General features: G+C 40.0%; 1 protein-coding gene and 1 long non-coding RNA gene across 2 annotated transcripts in view; one reads left to right on the plus strand and one right to left on the minus strand.

The window, feature by feature from the left end:
* LOC103466642 (uncharacterized) overlaps positions 1 to 9,297 on the minus strand; it is a 37,125-nt gene extending 27,828 nt beyond the window's left edge. Inside the window, exon 1 of the long non-coding RNA XR_014087915.1 lies at positions 8,919 to 9,297. This is a non-coding gene — a long non-coding RNA (uncharacterized LOC103466642). The remainder of the gene's footprint in view (positions 1 to 8,918) is intronic.
* On the plus strand, positions 1,356 to 17,866 carry rgma (repulsive guidance molecule BMP co-receptor a). The gene is made up of 4 exons (XM_008412362.3): positions 1,356 to 1,942; positions 9,467 to 9,582; positions 11,358 to 11,881; positions 15,114 to 17,866. The coding sequence occupies exons 1-4, from the start codon at positions 1,929 to 1,931 to the stop codon at positions 15,807 to 15,809; spliced, it is 1,350 nt and encodes a 449-aa protein (XP_008410584.1). The 5' UTR covers positions 1,356 to 1,928; the 3' UTR covers positions 15,810 to 17,866.
* The last annotated feature ends 978 nt before the right edge of the window (positions 17,867 to 18,844 follow it).

Consider the following 18,844-nt stretch of genomic DNA (forward strand, 5'->3'; position numbering starts at 1 on the left):
ATGAAAGAGACAGAAAACACCATGTTGAAGAAAGAGGTAGTATCAGAGAAGACTTAAACATTTGGGCTCCATGCAGAAAACCCAACATTGTCGACACATCACACCCACAGTCAAACATGATGGCGGCAGCATCATGCTGAGGGAACACTTTTCTCTGCCAGAGCTTTTGTTAGTTCACAGGAAGATGAATGGAGTTAAATACAGGGCAAATCCTACAGGACAACCTGTTAGAGGCTAAAAACGACTCGGACCCGGTGGATGACCCCCACCGTACGATAAAGTTTAACAAGTCAGAACCTAAACCTAAATCAGAATCTGTGGTAATATTTGAAAATAACTGTTCACAAATCCTCTCCATCCAGCTGGACAGGATTAAAGCTACTTAGCAAGTAAGAATAGCTGAACTCGACCATTTTAGTCTCTTGACAAGCGAAGCCAATACACTTGCAGCTGTGAATTCAGAGGGGCAGCACATAAATACACGTTTCAGACTTCTATTTGCAAACATTTCTTAAATAATAGGAATTCTTTTCCCTTCCAAAATGAAGCACAGGGTATGAATACTTTGTAGTTTTAGGCAGATACAGCAGCAGCATCGCCTCTAATGGGAGCTGAAGGCATGGGCTCATTTGACAAAGTCAGGTTTTGAACAGCTCCAAGTTTGTGTTGCATCAGAGTCAGACAACCTCCGGGCGGGCTGCAAGAATCCTGATTTTTTTTTTCTGCTGCTTTATTCAGCCACAGAGGGTTAGAGGGAAACTAGAGCGAATAGGGAGAATCCGTTGAGTTGTTGAAGCTGGGAAAGCTTTTAAAGCAGGGAGGGGGAGGTTGTGGTTGCAGTCTGATCCTAAAACACAGGTGCTGCCTTCCTCCTGAGCTGCAGCCCACCCCTCACCCCCTCTCCCCCAGCTGCAGAGTGTTTGTCCATCTGATCCTCTGTTAAATCCTGATTATTATGGATTTGTCTTTTCCCAAACCTGTGATTTGCAAAGACGAGCCTGATGGAGGTCATCCCGCAAATGGATCTGACAGTCGGGGCTATTTGTTGGCAATCAAACTAAGGCATCAATTTCAACTCTGTTAAAGGTGCGAAAAGTAAATAGGGTAGAAAATATGAGGCACCAAGCCTCATCGCACGTCAGAAGACGTGTAATTGAAGTGTCACCGTCGGTGATAGGACTGGGTGGATTTAGTTTCACTCGGTTTATAAAAAATATATATATAGTATATTACTGCTAGAGACATTTCCCAGCTTCTCTTCAACAGCTGCGACCTGATGTGAAGCCCACTTCTCTCCAGTGCAAAACTACAACAGCAGGAGGGGGGGGGGGGGGGGGGGGTCTCGGGTTTTGGGGGGGCTTCGTGCGGCGTCACGCAGAGCTCATCATTGTCTCTCTCACACTTTCTAACAAGCCATTTCACAACATCCAGACAGCGGATCGGGCTGTGCGCAGCAGCGGCAGAGACGGCAGCAGCTTTGCCCTCGGGGCTCTTTTCCCCCTCTTCCTCCTCCTCCTCCTCCTCCTTCGTCTTCGACCATAACTAACAACCTGGATGAGGCCAATTACTTGGACTTAATCTCTCATAACGTCTCCTTTCCGATCGACTGATGTGGAGTGAGTTAAGCGATGGCTGGGGAGATCCGAGTCCGCCGGGTGCGAGAGGTGTCTGCTTGAGATTAAGAGACACTTTGATTTGGCTGCAGAGCGGATTCGGGAGAAATTGATCCGACGGACACCACCATGCAAGGGGCAGAGGATTTTACACTCAGAGGGCCACTGACTGTGTGTGATGTAGGATTAGTGTGACAGCCTGGTGTCTGAAGAAATATTTTGTCCTTTTTCATTTATTTATTTGGTCAGGAATCTGCTTTCTCTCTGTTCGCTGTCCTCCGGGTTCCTGCAGAACTCCTGACTCGCGGAGAGCCCATGCAGCCGCAAAGGTTGGTCTATGTCCTCCGTTTGTTTTACACGCTAACCACTAAAAACGTCCCTTTGCATATTGATCTTTTACGATTTTTGTCCTTAAAATCCGGGTTCTCAACCCAGAAAGGTGAATTTCTGCAACCTTGGATTCTTCAGTTTGAGCCAAGACACAAACGGAACTTCTAGTAAAATCTAAATAATTCAGGTTTACTTCTACTAAATATCACCTAGAGCTTTTTTTTTTCTTTCTTTCTTTTAGAGTGGCAACATTTATATCAGTAACAGCCACTTTAATGGGACACGAATTAAAGGATGATCTTTTAGCCTGTAACAGGTTTTTAAAAAATGCGCCCGCTGGATGCAGGTTTTCTCCTTTTTAATGTCTGACAGCTCCAATTAGCACAATAACTGGGCTGTCCGTGCAGCTCACAGTTAATGACAGGTTTGCTTGCCCTCGTAAAAGCCATGTGCGTTTGTGTCAAGATTCCTGCTTTCAGATCAGATCTAACAAGCGCCATCTGTTGGGGAGAAGAGGCTGTCGAGGTAGATCAGGCTTCTATTAATAAAAAAATGCAACAGCTCACTAATGTTTGATTTTCATTTTAAAGTGTATCGTAATGCCAAAGAATGGTTTTTACAAAAAAATTTAAATAAAAAATAGTATGTGGCCCTATGCATAAAACCAACAGATTTATTGAAATGCTGTTTTTTTTTCCTGCCCATATTTAAAAAGAGAGATGCACCCATCATGCATTAACTGGCCACTACTGATTGTAATGGTTTCTATAAGGTCTGACCTGCAGATTATTATTATTTTCTTATTCTAGTGGCTACGTCACTGAAGAGCGATAAAAACGTGGTGCAGGTTCACTGATGTGAATTCAAAAGAAAGTGAAACAAGTACGAAATCCTCTCCGCTTCTGGATTAAAGCATGTCTCTAAAAATCATTATCATTTTTATTGAATGTATTCTTTTAAGCAATGAAGTACATTTATGATGGGCTCTAAGACCAGAAACGGTGGCAGCTCTTAGTTTTGATAAATGGAAGGAATTTCTGTCTGTTTGTGGCATGTGGTGTAATACCAATCAAGAAAAAAAAAAATTGGGTGATTTCAATGTCAGATCAATTAATTGGTGCATCTCTATTTATATTGTATAGGATATAAATACAGCAATGGATCAAGGTGTGAAACATCACTGTCGAAATCAAATCAGTGAATCAAACTAAGATGATTAGCATGTCACCTATTTTTATTTCTTAAAGTGACACATGACTTGATAAGAGGTGGCAGCTGGTGTGAAGGTTTCTAACCTTCAGCTGACTGGTGGCATGGCAGGAATTAGGGCTGTGGATATTGATTTAGTTTGACTAAGGTTGATTTATCGATCTTTAATATTCCACCACAACATTTAAAACTGCCTTTGTGAGCGTGGGCTTTACTGATAACATGTAGCAGTGAAATACTCCATTTATGTAGACATTCAGCTGAGATTGTAAATGCTGGAAGCAGAAGGTGTTTAAATAGAGTTGGACTTGTGTTATTCAATTGTGCTTTCTGGATGGTATAACATTAGAGGCATGATAACCCCAGCTACCACGATTTTAATCTGATTTGCTTTAATTTTATTTGTTGCTTTTCAAAAATTGCTATTATTATTCCAACTGGTAAATAATATAACACTGATGTTATTTGTGACAGTATTTAACTCTTATTTGGATTTTTTTTTAGTGCTTAGACTTACCTTGTATGTTTTTTACACTATGAAAAAATGTGAAAAATTTTGTGTACATTTTATTTGGGTAGATATTATTCAGTATTTTTGAGTGGAAATCACTCAAAAACTTATGATCACTTATGATCAAATACACTCGAAAATTTGTTGCGTTTCAACATTCTTTTCATGAATATTTTAATGCTAACATATTTCTGAAGGACTTAACAAATCAGTCACCCTCAGCAATAGAATAATAGCATGTACTTAAGAAATCTGATTTAAATTAGAAAATTATTGAACCAAAATTCGTCTTTTTTCAAGAAAAGATGAAACCAACAGGCTCAGCTTGAGTAACAATTTTAAAATTGAAGTTATTGTTGCGCACAAATTATCTACAACTAAGGCCACTTAGTTGGAGATTTTATATAAAGTCATTTGGGTTGCATTCCATTGTTAAGAACGATACAAAAATAAAAAAAATTCCTTGTGAAAGGAGTAAAAGAGTTATTAAAATAGTAATAAACATTAACATCTTTTTTTAACAAGGTGGAATTTTCCTGACATGTCATTTATTTGCTTACTACCTTATAGCACTGAGATGTTAAGTTAACTAGAAAGTCTGACTTCAGCGTTAGTGCTGTTGCTGAACTTGTAAAAGCAAGATGCAAACAGAGATTCTTAATTTACCCAACCACAAATCTCATGGCAGTTCTTTATTTTTTTTTTTATTTGTTATTTTAATTCATGCTGGAACCAGTATAATCATATACATCATGCTGTTCTCAGCTGGAAACCAATAAAGAGTGGGAAAAACATTTGTCTGAGCCACCATCTTGAGTTAAATTAGAATTATGCATTTTTAAGCACAACTTCTTATAAGAACAAGCAGTTAATAAGATCAAAATTCAACAAATAGCATTACATTTACAAAGTAGTTTTCTCGAATTAGATCAACATAATATTTTTAATGACTAATTAACATTATGTAAACTCTGCCCAACATTTACTATTTTATAGCCAAGTTTTACATGTTTATTGACCAGAATTGTGCTTTTTACCCCTTATAAAGGAAACAATGAGATTACAACAGTTGTATAGGTTGGTTATCTGCTCTGTTTGGTTGCTGAAAAGATATGTAGTAGTTTGAAAACAGTGATATCTTGTAAATGTGTGTAATGCTCCTTCAGCCTCCACACTAGGGCTGCACAATGAATCTATCGTCGTCCGTGTATCACTGTGCTCAAGATCAATATAGCAAAGTCAAAGCTTCGAATTTAAACCAGCTTGACATCAGCACTCTTCAGTAACATGGTTGTTTAGTTCTTGTAAAACATAAGCATTGAACAACATTATCACATATTGATGGTGTTTATTTCCAAACACCTAAAGTTTTTTTATTATTGTTATTATTTTTTTGTAAGCAAGGGAAATGTGTAGGAACCTTCATTGAGTCAGATACAGGGCAGTGTGCAGCAAGTGGGCAGAGGAGGGGCCACACTGGTCTATTATGCTCCTCCATATACAGTTAATAAAAACTTTATTCCCTGGCATAAATGACTCCCATCTGCAAGGAATGATATGATGGAAAATATCAGCGGTTTTGAAACAGAGTATCTGATACTGGCGATTATCTGAAACTGTGATTCCCTTTTAGTTAAACAACAGATAATGCAAAAAACAACAACAAAAAAAAGATCAGTTTATAAAGTGAAACTACAAAATAAAAGCTGAAAGCAAAAAAAAAAAGTGTTTATAGTAATTGGGACTAATATCATTCAAGATAATAGCAAGAAGATATGTTTAACTTTAACTTCTATGCCTTTTCCACAACCAGCATTCCCTTTGAATCTTCTTATAATCATTTACTGACATTTATGTCATCCATAGGAGCTCTAACAAAATAATTTGTTAACTAATAATGAGTCCAAGTAAACTATATGTCAATGGACTTAAAAAAATTGGAACACACATGATCACTTGGTTTGCTCTGGGGCTTTTCCAGCCAGCAGTCCACCAGTAACACATCATAAAAATATTCACATCAAAGCCTTCAGGGTGTTAAACAACAATTTAACTCCCAGGTTGTGCAGCAGCCACAGCCTTTCTGCCACTAGCCCCCCAAAAATCATTCCATGATATACCAAAACATTTTCAGCGTGCAGCAGCTTAGAGCTTTCAGCTGCTCTCATTCATTTCAGATGTGAGCGCTCGGCATATTAGTGTTGGATGTAAGCCTCTGCACAGGGCCACCCTTGTTGAAAAACATGTGTAGGCTCAGACCTCATTGTATGGGAACATATCCATCACCCGCAAGAGGGGACAGCAACCACACAGACGTTCTCCACTCCTGTGGAAAAGTACTGTACGGCCAGCCACAACCTGAGCGTACATGCAGTCATCCATCAGGTGGGGTTTCAGCTTAAATGGCAATGAAAGGCAGCACCAGTGCAACCATTGGTGAAAAATGAAAGCTAATCAAGAAGATGTCTATAGTAGACGTGGAGTTGGAAATGGTTATCTGAGGAAAGTTTTCAAAGTGATTGCACTTGTCAGTAGTCAAGTTAGTTTTCTCTGCATTGATGATGTGTTGCTTCAATAGCAGTTCAACCAAATGCACTTAAACACCACTTAACCCTCCTGTTGTCCTCGGGTCAAAATGACAACACAGAAAATGAGGACAACAGGAGGGTACACTTAAAAGGTATCGAGAAAAGGTAAAGAGGTATACTGGTGATCAGTACACGGTACAGTTTATTGGATATTTCTAAGTTAATACATACAATTTTGTTTCAACACTTTAAGGCCTGCACCATTATCATAATATGACCCAGCTTAAAATATTACATTATATTACCCAAGAGCCTGGCCTGTTTTCTTTTATTTGTTATGCTTTTTGATAAACTAAAAACCAGTCCTAGGGGGGGCTGAAACTCATCACAACCAAAGTGACTAATTGATAATACAACCAGGACATTGATGTAAAATTATATATTCAGTGGGATTCATTTGTATTTTGAGTTATCTTGTGCCAACACTTCATTGAAGAATGTGTGAAACACTTGGACATGAAGATGTTTATGGATGTTTTTAATTAAATGAAAATATCAGCTTGCACACACACACATGGTTCACAGGGCCGGTCTGCCAGTGAGTCTTTGAGGGTAAAGAAGATTTTAATTTGGCTTGTAAACACAAATTAAGATTGATGAACTATATCTGTGGCACAGAGCCGCTGATTTCAACTTATAGCACACAAAGCGGCGAATAGACTTCAACAATATTTTGAAACTCACAAAAGAGAAGTGCAATGTAGAAAACTTTGAGAACTCACAGCACAACCTGAGGCAGACAACAGTGAACCAGGAACAAGTGATGGTAGTTGGTATTTCCAAGTGAGGTCGAATCTGGAAATGACAACTAACTCATGTTAGTCAAGTACAATAAGCTGCTTTGCTAACGGATAGGCTCAGTGATAAAGCGAGGAACTACTAGCAATGTAAGTCATTAACAATGTGTATCAAGGCATTTTGTAATTTCAACTATCCTCATATGTATTATTGTATGCTTCTAAAAGATCAAATAACTTATAAATGTTCCAAAGTACAAATAAGCCGTTTCATTGGCCGCTGTCACAATGTTTGACATGCAAGGAGGTCGTAGGGTTAGGGGTTGGTAAGAAACCTCCAAATATTCCCATTTAAAATTCTTACTTCAACCAACATTTGTGGTAACAACAAACTTAAAAAAAAGTCTCACTGAAATACTGTTTTCAATATATTGACTGGAAAAAATAAATATTTACAAGATTGGTACTTGGTCTAAAATCTTTAAAAAAACAGCTTCAGTGAATGGAAAAAGTAAAAATATTTTTTTTTTCCCCAAACATTGGGCTTAAGTTTTACGTATGTGGATTTAGCTGCTCAACAGTAATGTGGTTATCAAAATGTTCTTGTTACGGCACCATCTGTCCCACTACTTGAACTCTGTAAGTCCGTCTACCATTAGTTTTCTCACAGTAACATGTTTGATCCTAAAAAGTCTTTTCAAACTAATGACATACATGTGGCGGATAAGAGTAAAGTCATAATAGTGACATACGATGCTGTTAATTCAGCTCTGACGATGAAGAGACAAGCCCCTGCTGCAGCTAATTGTTATGGGTAGAACCACACAGAGGTTACTTATTGAATAAAGAAGAAATCAGCAGATCTAGGCCAATGTTCAAGTAAATCCATTTTTATGACGGCTCACTCTTAAGTTTTATAGGCAAAGCAGCCATATGGGGATTTTAAGGTCGGGGTTGGTGAGAAATTTCCACTTTCTAGGGACCTATTTTTTTAGTTTTTCCATCAATAAACTTTGATCAAGACTGTAATACCGTACATGTTATATTTCCTTCAACCATTGATACGATTTTCTTTTTAAAAAAATACAAAACACAACCGAGTAAACCATGGAGGAGGTACTTGGAAAAAACTTAGTGTTCACTCAGGTAATATCTACTTTGAATGACACTGGCATGGAACCATGGTTCTCAAAAATGGGGTATTTAGGGTACCGTTACTAGTTCTTGAAGAACTCCCAGTATGAACTGAAGCGGATGACCATGAAGGAGAAATAAGTGCACAGGGATACTCATGCTGTGCTTCATTCACTTCTATAGTTGGAATTAATAACATCAGGCCTAAATTAAGTGTTCATGTTCCACAACTGAGAAGCAGTTGAGATTTGGAAATTGACGTACTCAGTAACAGGGTTGGCAAGAGGTTGCAAAGGGCTTTAAGCAGAATTTGATCTGGGGCCTCAGTTCCCTTTAAGAACATCTTCGTCATTAAAAGCTCTGCAAGACAGATTTGGTGGAATCTGGGGCCAAGTTTAATTGGGCGACTTAAAACGGTTTTCTGTTTGTTTTTGCTGAAGCTACCCTTAAGAGAAAGGCGCATCAGAAAATTAGATCAAAGTGCGAATCTTCTGACTTTTCACTTGTAATTTCAACTTCTACTGAGCATGGTTAATTTTCCACTTCAGTGTTTAAATCTTATGCTTCTGAATTAAGATGTAACACACCTATATTCTCCAACCACTTAAAAGAGTGGCAATTTATTTATATCCGTTTCACAACACAATAAAAATGAAAAACTGCAGTTGTTGCACTAGTATTGATCACAAGAGCAACTAATATGTACTGAATTAGAACGTGTTGGGAACCACTGGCACAGAGGGTCTGTATGAAGTGACCAAAACGAAAATAAATGTTTGTTTACCATAGTCAGTACCTGCATGCTGGATAGTGGTTTCCCTCCATTTCTGTTGATATCAATCAGCTTTTCACACTGAAGTCTTTATTTCTTGTGGTTTTTGCTTTAAAACAAAGGTGTCTTGCTCATGCCGTTGCGGGCTGCAGCTTCGTGGGTCGTTAAAAGTCGAACAAGTCTGCACACTGAGGTGTAACATGAGACCCTGATGCAGAAGGAGGGTTGAGGGCCGCGTGCGGACGGTCGTGATTGGCTGAGTGTGTCCGCTCGGTCTCCGGAGGGAGGTTGTACCTTCTCCGCTCTCTAGAGTAGAGCCCTGCAGCCCGCCGCGCTTTAGAGACTTCTGTACCGCATACTTGTTGGCTGAAGGAGCCGCTGTCTGTTAACTGGGATACAGAAAGAAAACAAAAAAAAAAAAGAAAAGGCAGTAAAAGCAGCTTCTGCTAACTTGGCAGTGATGAGAGAAGGACGGCGCCCGGCTACAGACCAGTTTTGTGGACTGTCTTCTCAGTGGGAACACTGCGGCGCTGCCGCTAACTTTTCTCCCCTGTTTAATCCCATGTGACCAGGGAGAGGAGCGAAGCGCGACCCCGAGCTGGATGGATGGTTATGGGGGAAAGAGGAAGACCCTCGGCGCTTGACGTGTGCAGAGTCCTCGCTGTGTTGTTTGCTGTTTTCCCCTCCGGTAAGAAACTCAGTGTTGGGTGTTAAGTCTTTAAGTGCAGACCAGCACAGATACATTATTGTTCATTTTCATCGGGTGATGAAAAACTTTTTGCACTACTTCTTTTATTATCTGTATCAGTGTATTTGCATTGCTTTTTTTTTTTTTTTTTACTAATTTGAGTTTAACATAGTCTCTGATTTTAGTTTCAGATTGCATAGATTCAGATCTGCTATTGTCTATGTTAGATTAAGGATTCTTCTCTTCTTCATTTTTCAAATTCCCACAGCTTTCCAGCCTGAAATGTCTAGATTTGTTTCCTTTTCTTTGTTTTTGTTTGTTTGTTCTTCGCTTTTGCTTCTTTTTAATATCTTTGACATTTGTGTACAAAATGTTCAACAACACTGAGACTAACCTTTTTTTTGCATCTGGACTCACTTCAGATAAATCATCTCCATTTTCTAATCTTTATGTTGGATTTTTCAATGGTTTATCCTACACTGAATGTAAGTTCTGTAAAGTCCACTTTATGATGTTTGTTAACTTTATTCACTTTGTAAAAATTTCTAATAGCCACAGTGCCTGTGCTTTGTTTGGCGTCTTAAGTAGACCTATTTTATGTTCTGCATGTCCCGTTCAACCCAATTAAAGTTGTCGAGAGTCCACAAAAATAGTGTAATGGCTGTTTTAACTTTCAAATGAGTATATTTAGTATTTCACAAAACTAAAATAAGGAAAGGTAAAGTGATAAAAATCGAGGCAGAATGCGTGACGTCGATGTAAAAGTTAAAGCATGCATTTAAATATAAACTCTTGTAAGAGTCAGAATCAGTTTGTCAGTGCTCAAGTTGTGGATATTTCATCCATACCTGGAAATGATTTAATTCACCTAATCTAACCTAACTTCCTTTAGAGTCACAGCTTTTACCATCTATAATTATTCTTTAGTTAATGAGAGTTACTACAACCTCTAAGCGTAGTAGAAGTTTGTAACTGATGGGACTGATAAAGAGTTAATACATTAGGATCAAATTGAACTGAATAAACTAAACTGAACTATTCTGGTGAAAATACCTCGGTCGGTTTACTTTACAAGTTTCTTAGTGTTATCAACTTCCCACCTAAATCACTTACCATTTAGCAACAATGGTGATAAGGAATGCAGCGACCAAAACAGATGATGGCTGAAATCAAGATTGTTGTATAATGTCAGATGGTTGTTAAGTGCTGAGTGAGGAGCCGTGGCAAAGCTTTTCCACAAATGTCTAAATTGCGCCTTTAAAAAGTTTTGCTGTGACTTCTGCTTTGTAACATTTGGTGAAACAGCCTTATAAAACACAAATGCTTTATTAGCCCAAGGTAATGCTCGTCAGACAAGGTGTTGCAATAAGGCTTCCTGAGTTATGTTTGAACAGTGAAACAGTTCAACAATCTCTGGGACAGGAGTGATTAATCATCAGTAAGCCTGGAGATTAGAACCAAAAGAAGGGTTTTAACTTAAAACTTTCAAGCTAAGGAAATCCAGTCCTGTGCTATACCAAGAAACTTGGATCTATTTTTGCATTAGGTAGATGGTCAAAAATGTGTTTTTAACTTCCAGCATGTAAGTGTAGGCCAAGTAAACTTCTTTCCTCCTAAGTGCATAGAAAGTAATGTTTTATTTGTTGTCTGAGCATTATGGATTAGTTTTAGAGAAAAAAAACCCAAAACCCACTCACTTTTAATTTACAGCTTAGTGTGTCAACGTCATATTTCTAGACTGCATACCTTTCTGATTCCGTTTATCTTCCTGACAGCGAGTCTGCAGTGCAAGGTAATCAAGTGCACCACTGAATATCTGGCGATCACCTCAAACTCTGGACTCGGGGAGGAGGAGTACTGCACGGCTCTGCGGGCGTATAAAAGCTGCGTGGGCCGACTGGCGCGGAGCTGCAGGGGCGACCTGGCCTATCACTCCGTCCAGCATGGCATAGAGGACCTAATGAACCAAAAGAACTGCTCCAAGGAGGGGCCGACGTTCCAGCCGCGAGCCAGAACCCCGCCTCCTCCTCCTCCGCCTCCCCCAGTCGTGACCGACAGCCAGGAGCGTTCCGACGGGCCGGAGGTGTGCCACTACGAGCGCAGTCTGACGCGTAACTCGGCCCCGCCTAACTACACCCACTGTGGCTTCTTCGGAGACCCTCACCTCAGGACCTTCGGCGATGACTTTCAGACGTGCAAGGTGGAAGGAGCCTGGCCCCTCATCCATAACAAATTCCTGTCGGTCCAGGTGACCAACTCGCCTGTGCTTCCAGGGTCTATGGCAACCGCCACAAGCAAGGTGAGGATTAAATGTATGACTGAGTACAGCCCGGTTTATGTGTGTTAGTACAGCTTTTGATGAACTTTTATGCAGAAAAAAAAGGTTTTACAAAATGGACATAAGGACTGTACAGAGGTTTCATGTCATAGTCAGGGATTTCTTTTTAGCAAGTTTTGCATCTGATTGACATTGTTTTTGATGTCATAATTTCTTTAATCTTTTTGCACAAAAACAGCTAGGTCAAACAGAGAAAGGTGTCATGTTCTAGAATGTGATTTTAATGTTAATTTGACTGTTTTTGATTTAGCCTTATTTTTCTTCTGGAGTTCATGTTATTCTAATCAAATGTGCAGTTTTTTTATTCAGGCATTACAAAAGGCTAAAATGGTATTATATGTTGTGTACTTGGTGCCAGTTAATGTTTGATGAGCTGTACAAAAGGTAACTGGGTTCATGGTCTTGGAAAAAGTTTGAAATTGGATTTTAGCCATGTTTAAATTCTTGGTGGGCAACAGAAACACAACTGAGGATAAACGTTTCAAGACGTTACTGCCCATTCCATTATCAGGATTAAAAAGACGAATTTCAGAAAAAAGGTTTCGGGCCTCTAGACCTATTTAGTTCAGGGTTTTAAAACAGTCTTGCGATTTATAAACTGAGTCAAATTGAGATTTCAAACATAGCACGACATTTTTTTACTAAAACAATCAACTGTTTTAGTAAGTATTACAAGCCGTTCTTAAAAAAATGATATTTAGTCTACTCTACAATAATGCATTTTAGATTTGACAAGCCTGAGTATTAAAGATAATCAAACAAAGTTGGCCTAGATGCCAAAAAAACTTAAAAAATAACCCTTTATCACAATGGAAATAAATACAGCTTTGTGGTTTATGGATAACAAACCCAACGAGGTAAACAATCTTAACTCCAAATGATAAAAATTAATTGTAGAAATCCATTGCAGTTGTTTTTGGCAATAGATTATATGGCTGTGATTGCAGATTACTCCAGATAAAGACTGACAAAATTATATAATTTAAAAAACAGACAGACAGTCCCTCAAAGAACAACATAATTATTGTATAAATTACTTTACAACACTAAAGTAGTCTGAGTAGTGCAATTTTATCAATCAGAAGCACTGAATACCTTCATTTAATCACGTTTTTATAGGCCGAGCTGAACCAAACGTCCAGTGAAGCCGCTGGGTGTATTGATTTTTTCGCATGCGTCTACTGTTTGATGCTGTCTGACTGTTAGTGCTGCGGAGCGGCTTCTCTTCTTTCTGTCAAACCGTGGCGTCTGACTAGTGTTTGGAACTAGCTCCATAGTAACACATCGAGAAGTCCAAGCCCGGTCTGCAATCGCTGAAATCTTGATAAGCCCCCTAAACGACATGTTGCAGCAGAGCAGAATCAGATGTTAACACAAGGATTTATTTTCACTTCAGCTCAGTCTGATGTTTCTGCTGCTCGGGGTGGAGTTAGCTATTGTGTGCATACTTGGTTTTTCTCATGTCTTTATCTGCAGAACACCCATGATTATTAGTTTGCTTAAAGGCACAGTGGATAATTTGGATAGCTGCTGCAAAATTGTCTTCTAGCATCATGATGGAGTTGGCCCAGATTTCTTAGAGCCTTAGGAGCAATTGTAATTGAGGCCCAAAACTGAAGTACTTAGATGGAGGAATAGAAGGGCTCACATTTGTAGGAACTGTAATTTTCTGTAATCAGGGCTTCTTAATGACACTTATTAAGCATTTGCGGCTTATTTAGCTTTTAAGTGAATTACATTTTTGTGCTGCTATTCTTGGAAGTAAACGGAGACAGCTTTTTAAGAGTGCTCGGTTCTGGATAAAAGGGGAAACAAAGCAGCAGCAAGTGCCACCTGTGCAAACAAGAGCCTTCTGGTGAAAGATCTGCTTTAAATAGAAGAGCGCCATGTTGGTAGTAACACTGTTCACACAGCAGCAAATAAAACTGTCTTCATTCAAAGGGAGCACGGATAGAGGCTTATGTCTTTTGACTGCCTCAGCGAAACGTTTAAGAAATGAGCCGTAGGACGGTGGGTGCAGGGCGGCCGCAGCACGTTAATTGTTAGGCTAATAGAGTGTTGTGTAGACCCCCCTGTCAGAAACAGACAACAGAGCATTTGGCTGTCCTCGTACCATTGCTCGGACAATGCCCCATTGGTGTCCCATGAAACGGAGCCTGGAGAGTTCTGACCGGCCTCGCTTAATTAGCTGCAGAGTCTATCGCCGTGTTCTGGCCCGACGCCACTCCCCGGAGCATAGTTGTGGGGGTTCACAGGCAGGTTTTTCAGCGCTATGAATAGATCGTCTTTGTGTCTGCAAACTGAGGCCTGATTTTTACATGGCCAGGAACTTGTGTTTTTGGAGGGCGTTTACCTTGGCCTCCCCCCTTGTTGAGCCAGCACTGAAATGTGACACTTTGCTGGAGCAGAAGGGAGTCGATGTGGTACAAACTTATCCTCGGTGCAAAATTATAAAACCTTTCCATTTTTAATTGTGATGTTCACAACCTCACAAAAAGCCTTTATCCCTCTTGGACATTTCCTCATGCACATTACAACCACAGACACTGTGATACATTGCAAATAATTGTATTTATTATGCTGGATTTTATGTATTGTACCAAAACTGAAGCTTTTCATCTACATACAAAATGGATGCGTGATGGAAAACAAATGATGTACGCTTTGCTCACAATCCACACTGTAAATCATGGATGTGACACTATCATTTTGTGGGGATGCATTTCTTCAGCATTGAAAAGTGGTTGAAATTAAATGCAAGGCAATCCTGGGGGGGAAAAAACATTTAGAGCTTGAAAGGTTGTAGGTTCAACTTTGAAGCAAAACACAAACTCTAACCATAGAGCTAGTGCTACTGAGTCAGAGAGGTTAGATGTAGATCCATGCCGCACTTTTCAGATTTAACAAATGAAAGAAAAATGGAAACCATGTATGCATCTTTTTCCACAGTTACTTTCTATTTTCTGTTAGTCAATCACTTAAAATCCCAATAAAAACATTAAACTTTAAAATTATAATATGACATAATCTAAAAATGGGAAGGGTGTAAAAAATGTTTTAATGCGCTATACATTTATCACAGATTGTTATCACTGATTATACAATCTGCTACTAAAAGCAGTTACTTTCACCAGCTTCAAACAGAATATTTCTTTTTGCTGACAATGGCTTATTTTTTTCTTTATTCTTGCAGCTGACAATCATCTTCAGAAATTACCAGGAATGCGTTGAGCAGAAGATGTACCACGCAGAGACGGACGACCTGCCGGCAGCGTTCGCCGACGGCTCCAAGAATGGCGGCGACCGCTACGGGGCCAACACTCTGCGCGTGGTGGAGAAGGTTCCCGGGCAGCACGTGGAGATCCAGGCCAAGTACATCGGAACAACCATCGTGGTCCGGCAGGTGGGCCGCTACCTGACCTTCGCCGTGCGCATGCCCGAGGAGGTTGCTCATTCGGTGGAGGAAGGCGACACCCAGGACCTGTATTTGTGTCTCCACGGTTGTCCGGCCAACCAGCGCATTGACTTCCGGAACTTCAGAGCCCGGGCGGCGGAGGCGACTCAGGGCGCCGGTAGGACGAGGGGCGGCGTCGGGACACATGGCTTCACCTTCAAGTCGGCAAAGGTCAAGTGCAAAGAGCGGCTTCCGGTGGAAGATCTGTACTTTCAATCCTGCGTGTTTGACCTCCTCTCCTCCGGAGACATTAACTTCACCATGGCGGCGTACTACGCTTTTGAGGATGTGAAAATGCTCCACTCAAACAGCAACAGATATCACATCTATGAAAAGGATGCTCTAAACAGCGCGACACGGCGGGGAAAAAATGTACTTTTGGCTTCGGTCCTGAGCCTGCTGGCCGTCTTACTGTGGAGCGCAGCTCTTCTGTAGTTTGTCTGACATGCTCTCCTCATGTCGTGTCTGTCAGTGAATGTGGAAGTACAATCGCTGTGTCGTATATATCTGCCTCTCCAGCAGCTCATTTCGGTGGTTCTGACATCTGCCTGATGACAGGATGACGCTCACCACTCCCTCGCCCGCCTGTCATCACGTGCATTTAGCTGCTTTTACTCTTTGAAGAGAGCCCAGATCTCAGGATGTCCACCTGGGATTAAAACGTCTGACTAACCCCCAAGATGATCTTCTGCAGAAAGAGGGGTCTGCTGATCCTCCCTCCTCTGATCCACACATCGGTGCCAGGTCCAGCCATGGCTCATGTGGCTGAGTAGGGGATTGGAGTGGGTGGGGATTGGGACCTGACAGGGGCTTTTGTTAACCTAAGGCCAGAGGCAGCTCCACGTTTGATTAGTTTCCAGCTTTGGGAAAGCCTGAGATTTTCGAAGGAAGCTCCCAGCCAAAAGGATGTCAGAGCAATGTCTCCAGTTGTCTGCTGTGGAGATTAATGAGTCATATTGTTAGGTTTTGTATGTATGCGTGCGTGCATGCATGTGTGCGTGTGTGCATTAGTACAATGTGTGTGAAGAATTCAGCATCTGTGGTTAATTTGGTGTGTTTGTAAGAGCAGGATTTTCCATATATATATATATATATATATATATATAAAAGGGGGAAAAAAATCTCCAGAGGGAAATCTTTCTCATGGCTTTGTGTTGCTCCCAGAATATTTTGGAGAAATAAAAGACAAAATAGTCTCCTTCTGCCAAATCACCAACTGGAATCAATAGAAACGCGTCATTTGTCAGTGACACACAGGCGGCCCCGCTATTGTTTAAGCTGACACACTGTTCGTTTTTTGTTTTTTTTTAAGCCTGTTGTGTGAACGCAGCAGAGAGAAGCAACTTTACTGGCGCTTTGGAAGGAGGTCGATCAACCGATAGGACTGTGTCAGCTCCGTTTTAACGACAGTAAAGATGGCGGCTGTTCGTGCTCAGGAGACGTCACCTCTGTTTGGTTTTAAGCATTTACAGACCGAGACTTGACTGAGTCACACCGGCTAAACAATAAGCACGTCCTGTACGAAAGAGAGAGAGAGAGAGAGAGAGAGAGAAAAAAAAGGTGATCTCATGGCTGAAGTTGTTGCCAAAGAACGCCTTCCTGTGCCGTTTGCCTCCTAACTGAATTTTCATCTCTCAGCCTCAAGCTCTTACGGGAACCTTCGTTGTATATAACTCGTGTTTGCCATACAGTGAGAAAATAGTTGCTTTTTTTTTTTTTTTGGTGTGTTCATGTCAATACATGCTTCTCGCTGGAGGACGACTTTCAGCTGCAGCATCTGCTCCATGTTCTTACTAGATTTTCGGCTTTACAGTCGTTTATCGTTTACTCCGAAAGTGTGCGGCAGGCCCTTCTCACTGCTGTTCTGAAAATGCGTTCTAAATACACTCCAACAACAAAGTAGTAGTGGTGTTAAACCTTGTGTTAATGGATGTAACTGTGTGTGTTACAGTATCTGGTTCGACTTGTATTCTGTGAGAATTGTACATAGGTTTTGTGCATTGTTGTGTTTAGATTTGTATATCACCCGTTGTGTTTTTGAATTTATCCCTTCAGATTTGTACACAATGTTTTCGGTGAATGTGAGCCTCTAATTCTTAAAAAAAAAAAAAAAAAAAAGAAAGAAAGAAAGAGGAGGATTTTTAAAAATTATTTTTCAGCAACACGAACGCCATAGAACAGTTTTCAAGACAGCACACACGTTGACAGAATGAGAATATCTCTTGTTTACCGCAGATGTTTTAACGCAGCCCACCTTTCTGAAAAAGAGAATGTAGGAAAATGTTCTGTGGCGTTTGTGTGTTTGAGTTTGATGCACTTTATGTTTGGTTTTTCTTTTCATTCTGATGCTTAAAATAGATTGTACAAACTAGCTGACCGGGATAGGCCAGAAAGATCAAACTGTGTTCTAATGTAAATCTGATGTGGTCCCACATGCCAGCTGTTGATAATGTAAGTTATTTATTGAATAAAAGACAAAGTCTTGTCAATGAGCTGCCTTCCTTTGTCTCAGTTCTGTTCCAGTAAAAATCACCTTCTATTAATAATTTCTAGCGTTTGACTGCCCCCTCCTGTTCAAACATGGAGCTACTAGATGTCTTATTATATGATTATATGATTATATGATTGGTATACCAATCTCTTACCACCTTTTTTTTTGTTTTTTTAGTAAAACCTCTGACTGTAGCTTTACAAAATAAGCAAAACTTTTAAATTCAGTGGAGAACAATAGATTAAATAAGCATGCATATTACTGCTGCAGTAGGAAATGATGTCACTCAAGTTATTTTTGATTTCACCTTTTTTTTTTTTTTTACCTGAAAACAGAGTATTGGAGTATGGAGAAACATTTTTTCCAGTTTCACATCACTATTATCTAAATTTGATGTCCTTCCCATCCTTTCTTTGTCACTCCTTTTTCCCCCCTTCCTCTGCCACTTATCCTTTTTTCCTTCATTTAGTCACTCCTTGCTTCTTTCGAACACTCAGTCTTCTTTTTGTGTCCTACTTTTTGTCCTCCTTCACTCGTCTTTTTGTTCCCCCTTAAATTAGGTTTACTTAATGAAATTTGATCCCTAACTGAGTCCAGGTTTAACCGTGATCAGCTGTTTGTTGGACAAGGCACACAAGAAGCTCTTTTGAGATCATTTTCAGGGAAAACTGACTCAAAAGCAGTTAATAATTAGGAATCACTTATGGCGTGTGTACTAGCTGAACTAACCAACAGCTGGTTTAAGCATCTCAACAAAAACAAAGTTTAAGATACTTGTGTTTGAAACATGATAGCATGGGTAGAGCATAGAAAGCAACAAACATCAATTTCTAAACCAAAGCGGAAAAACAATGAGTCAACTTAAGTAGAAAACAAAGAATTTGGCTTCTTTTAGACTATTGCTGGTAAATAGGACCACAAACACCAACACCTTTATTCAGCATTAGATCACTCATTAAACTTGGCTAAACACAATAAT

This window comes from Poecilia reticulata, chromosome 6 (genome assembly GCF_904066995.2).
Source record: "Poecilia reticulata chromosome 6, P_reticulata-male-v2, whole genome shotgun sequence".
In the NCBI taxonomy this organism is placed as follows: Eukaryota; Metazoa; Chordata; class Actinopteri; order Cyprinodontiformes; family Poeciliidae; genus Poecilia; species Poecilia reticulata.

Bases quoted from the DNA above. Each gene is read 5' to 3' on its own strand.
- rgma (XM_008412362.3), top strand. The intron at 9,583-11,357 runs GTAAGAAACTCA...TCTTCCTGACAG, and splicing joins GTTTGCTGTTTTCCCCTCCG to CGAGTCTGCAGTGCAAGGTA. The intron at 11,882-15,113 runs GTGAGGATTAAA...TTATTCTTGCAG, and splicing joins TGGCAACCGCCACAAGCAAG to CTGACAATCATCTTCAGAAA.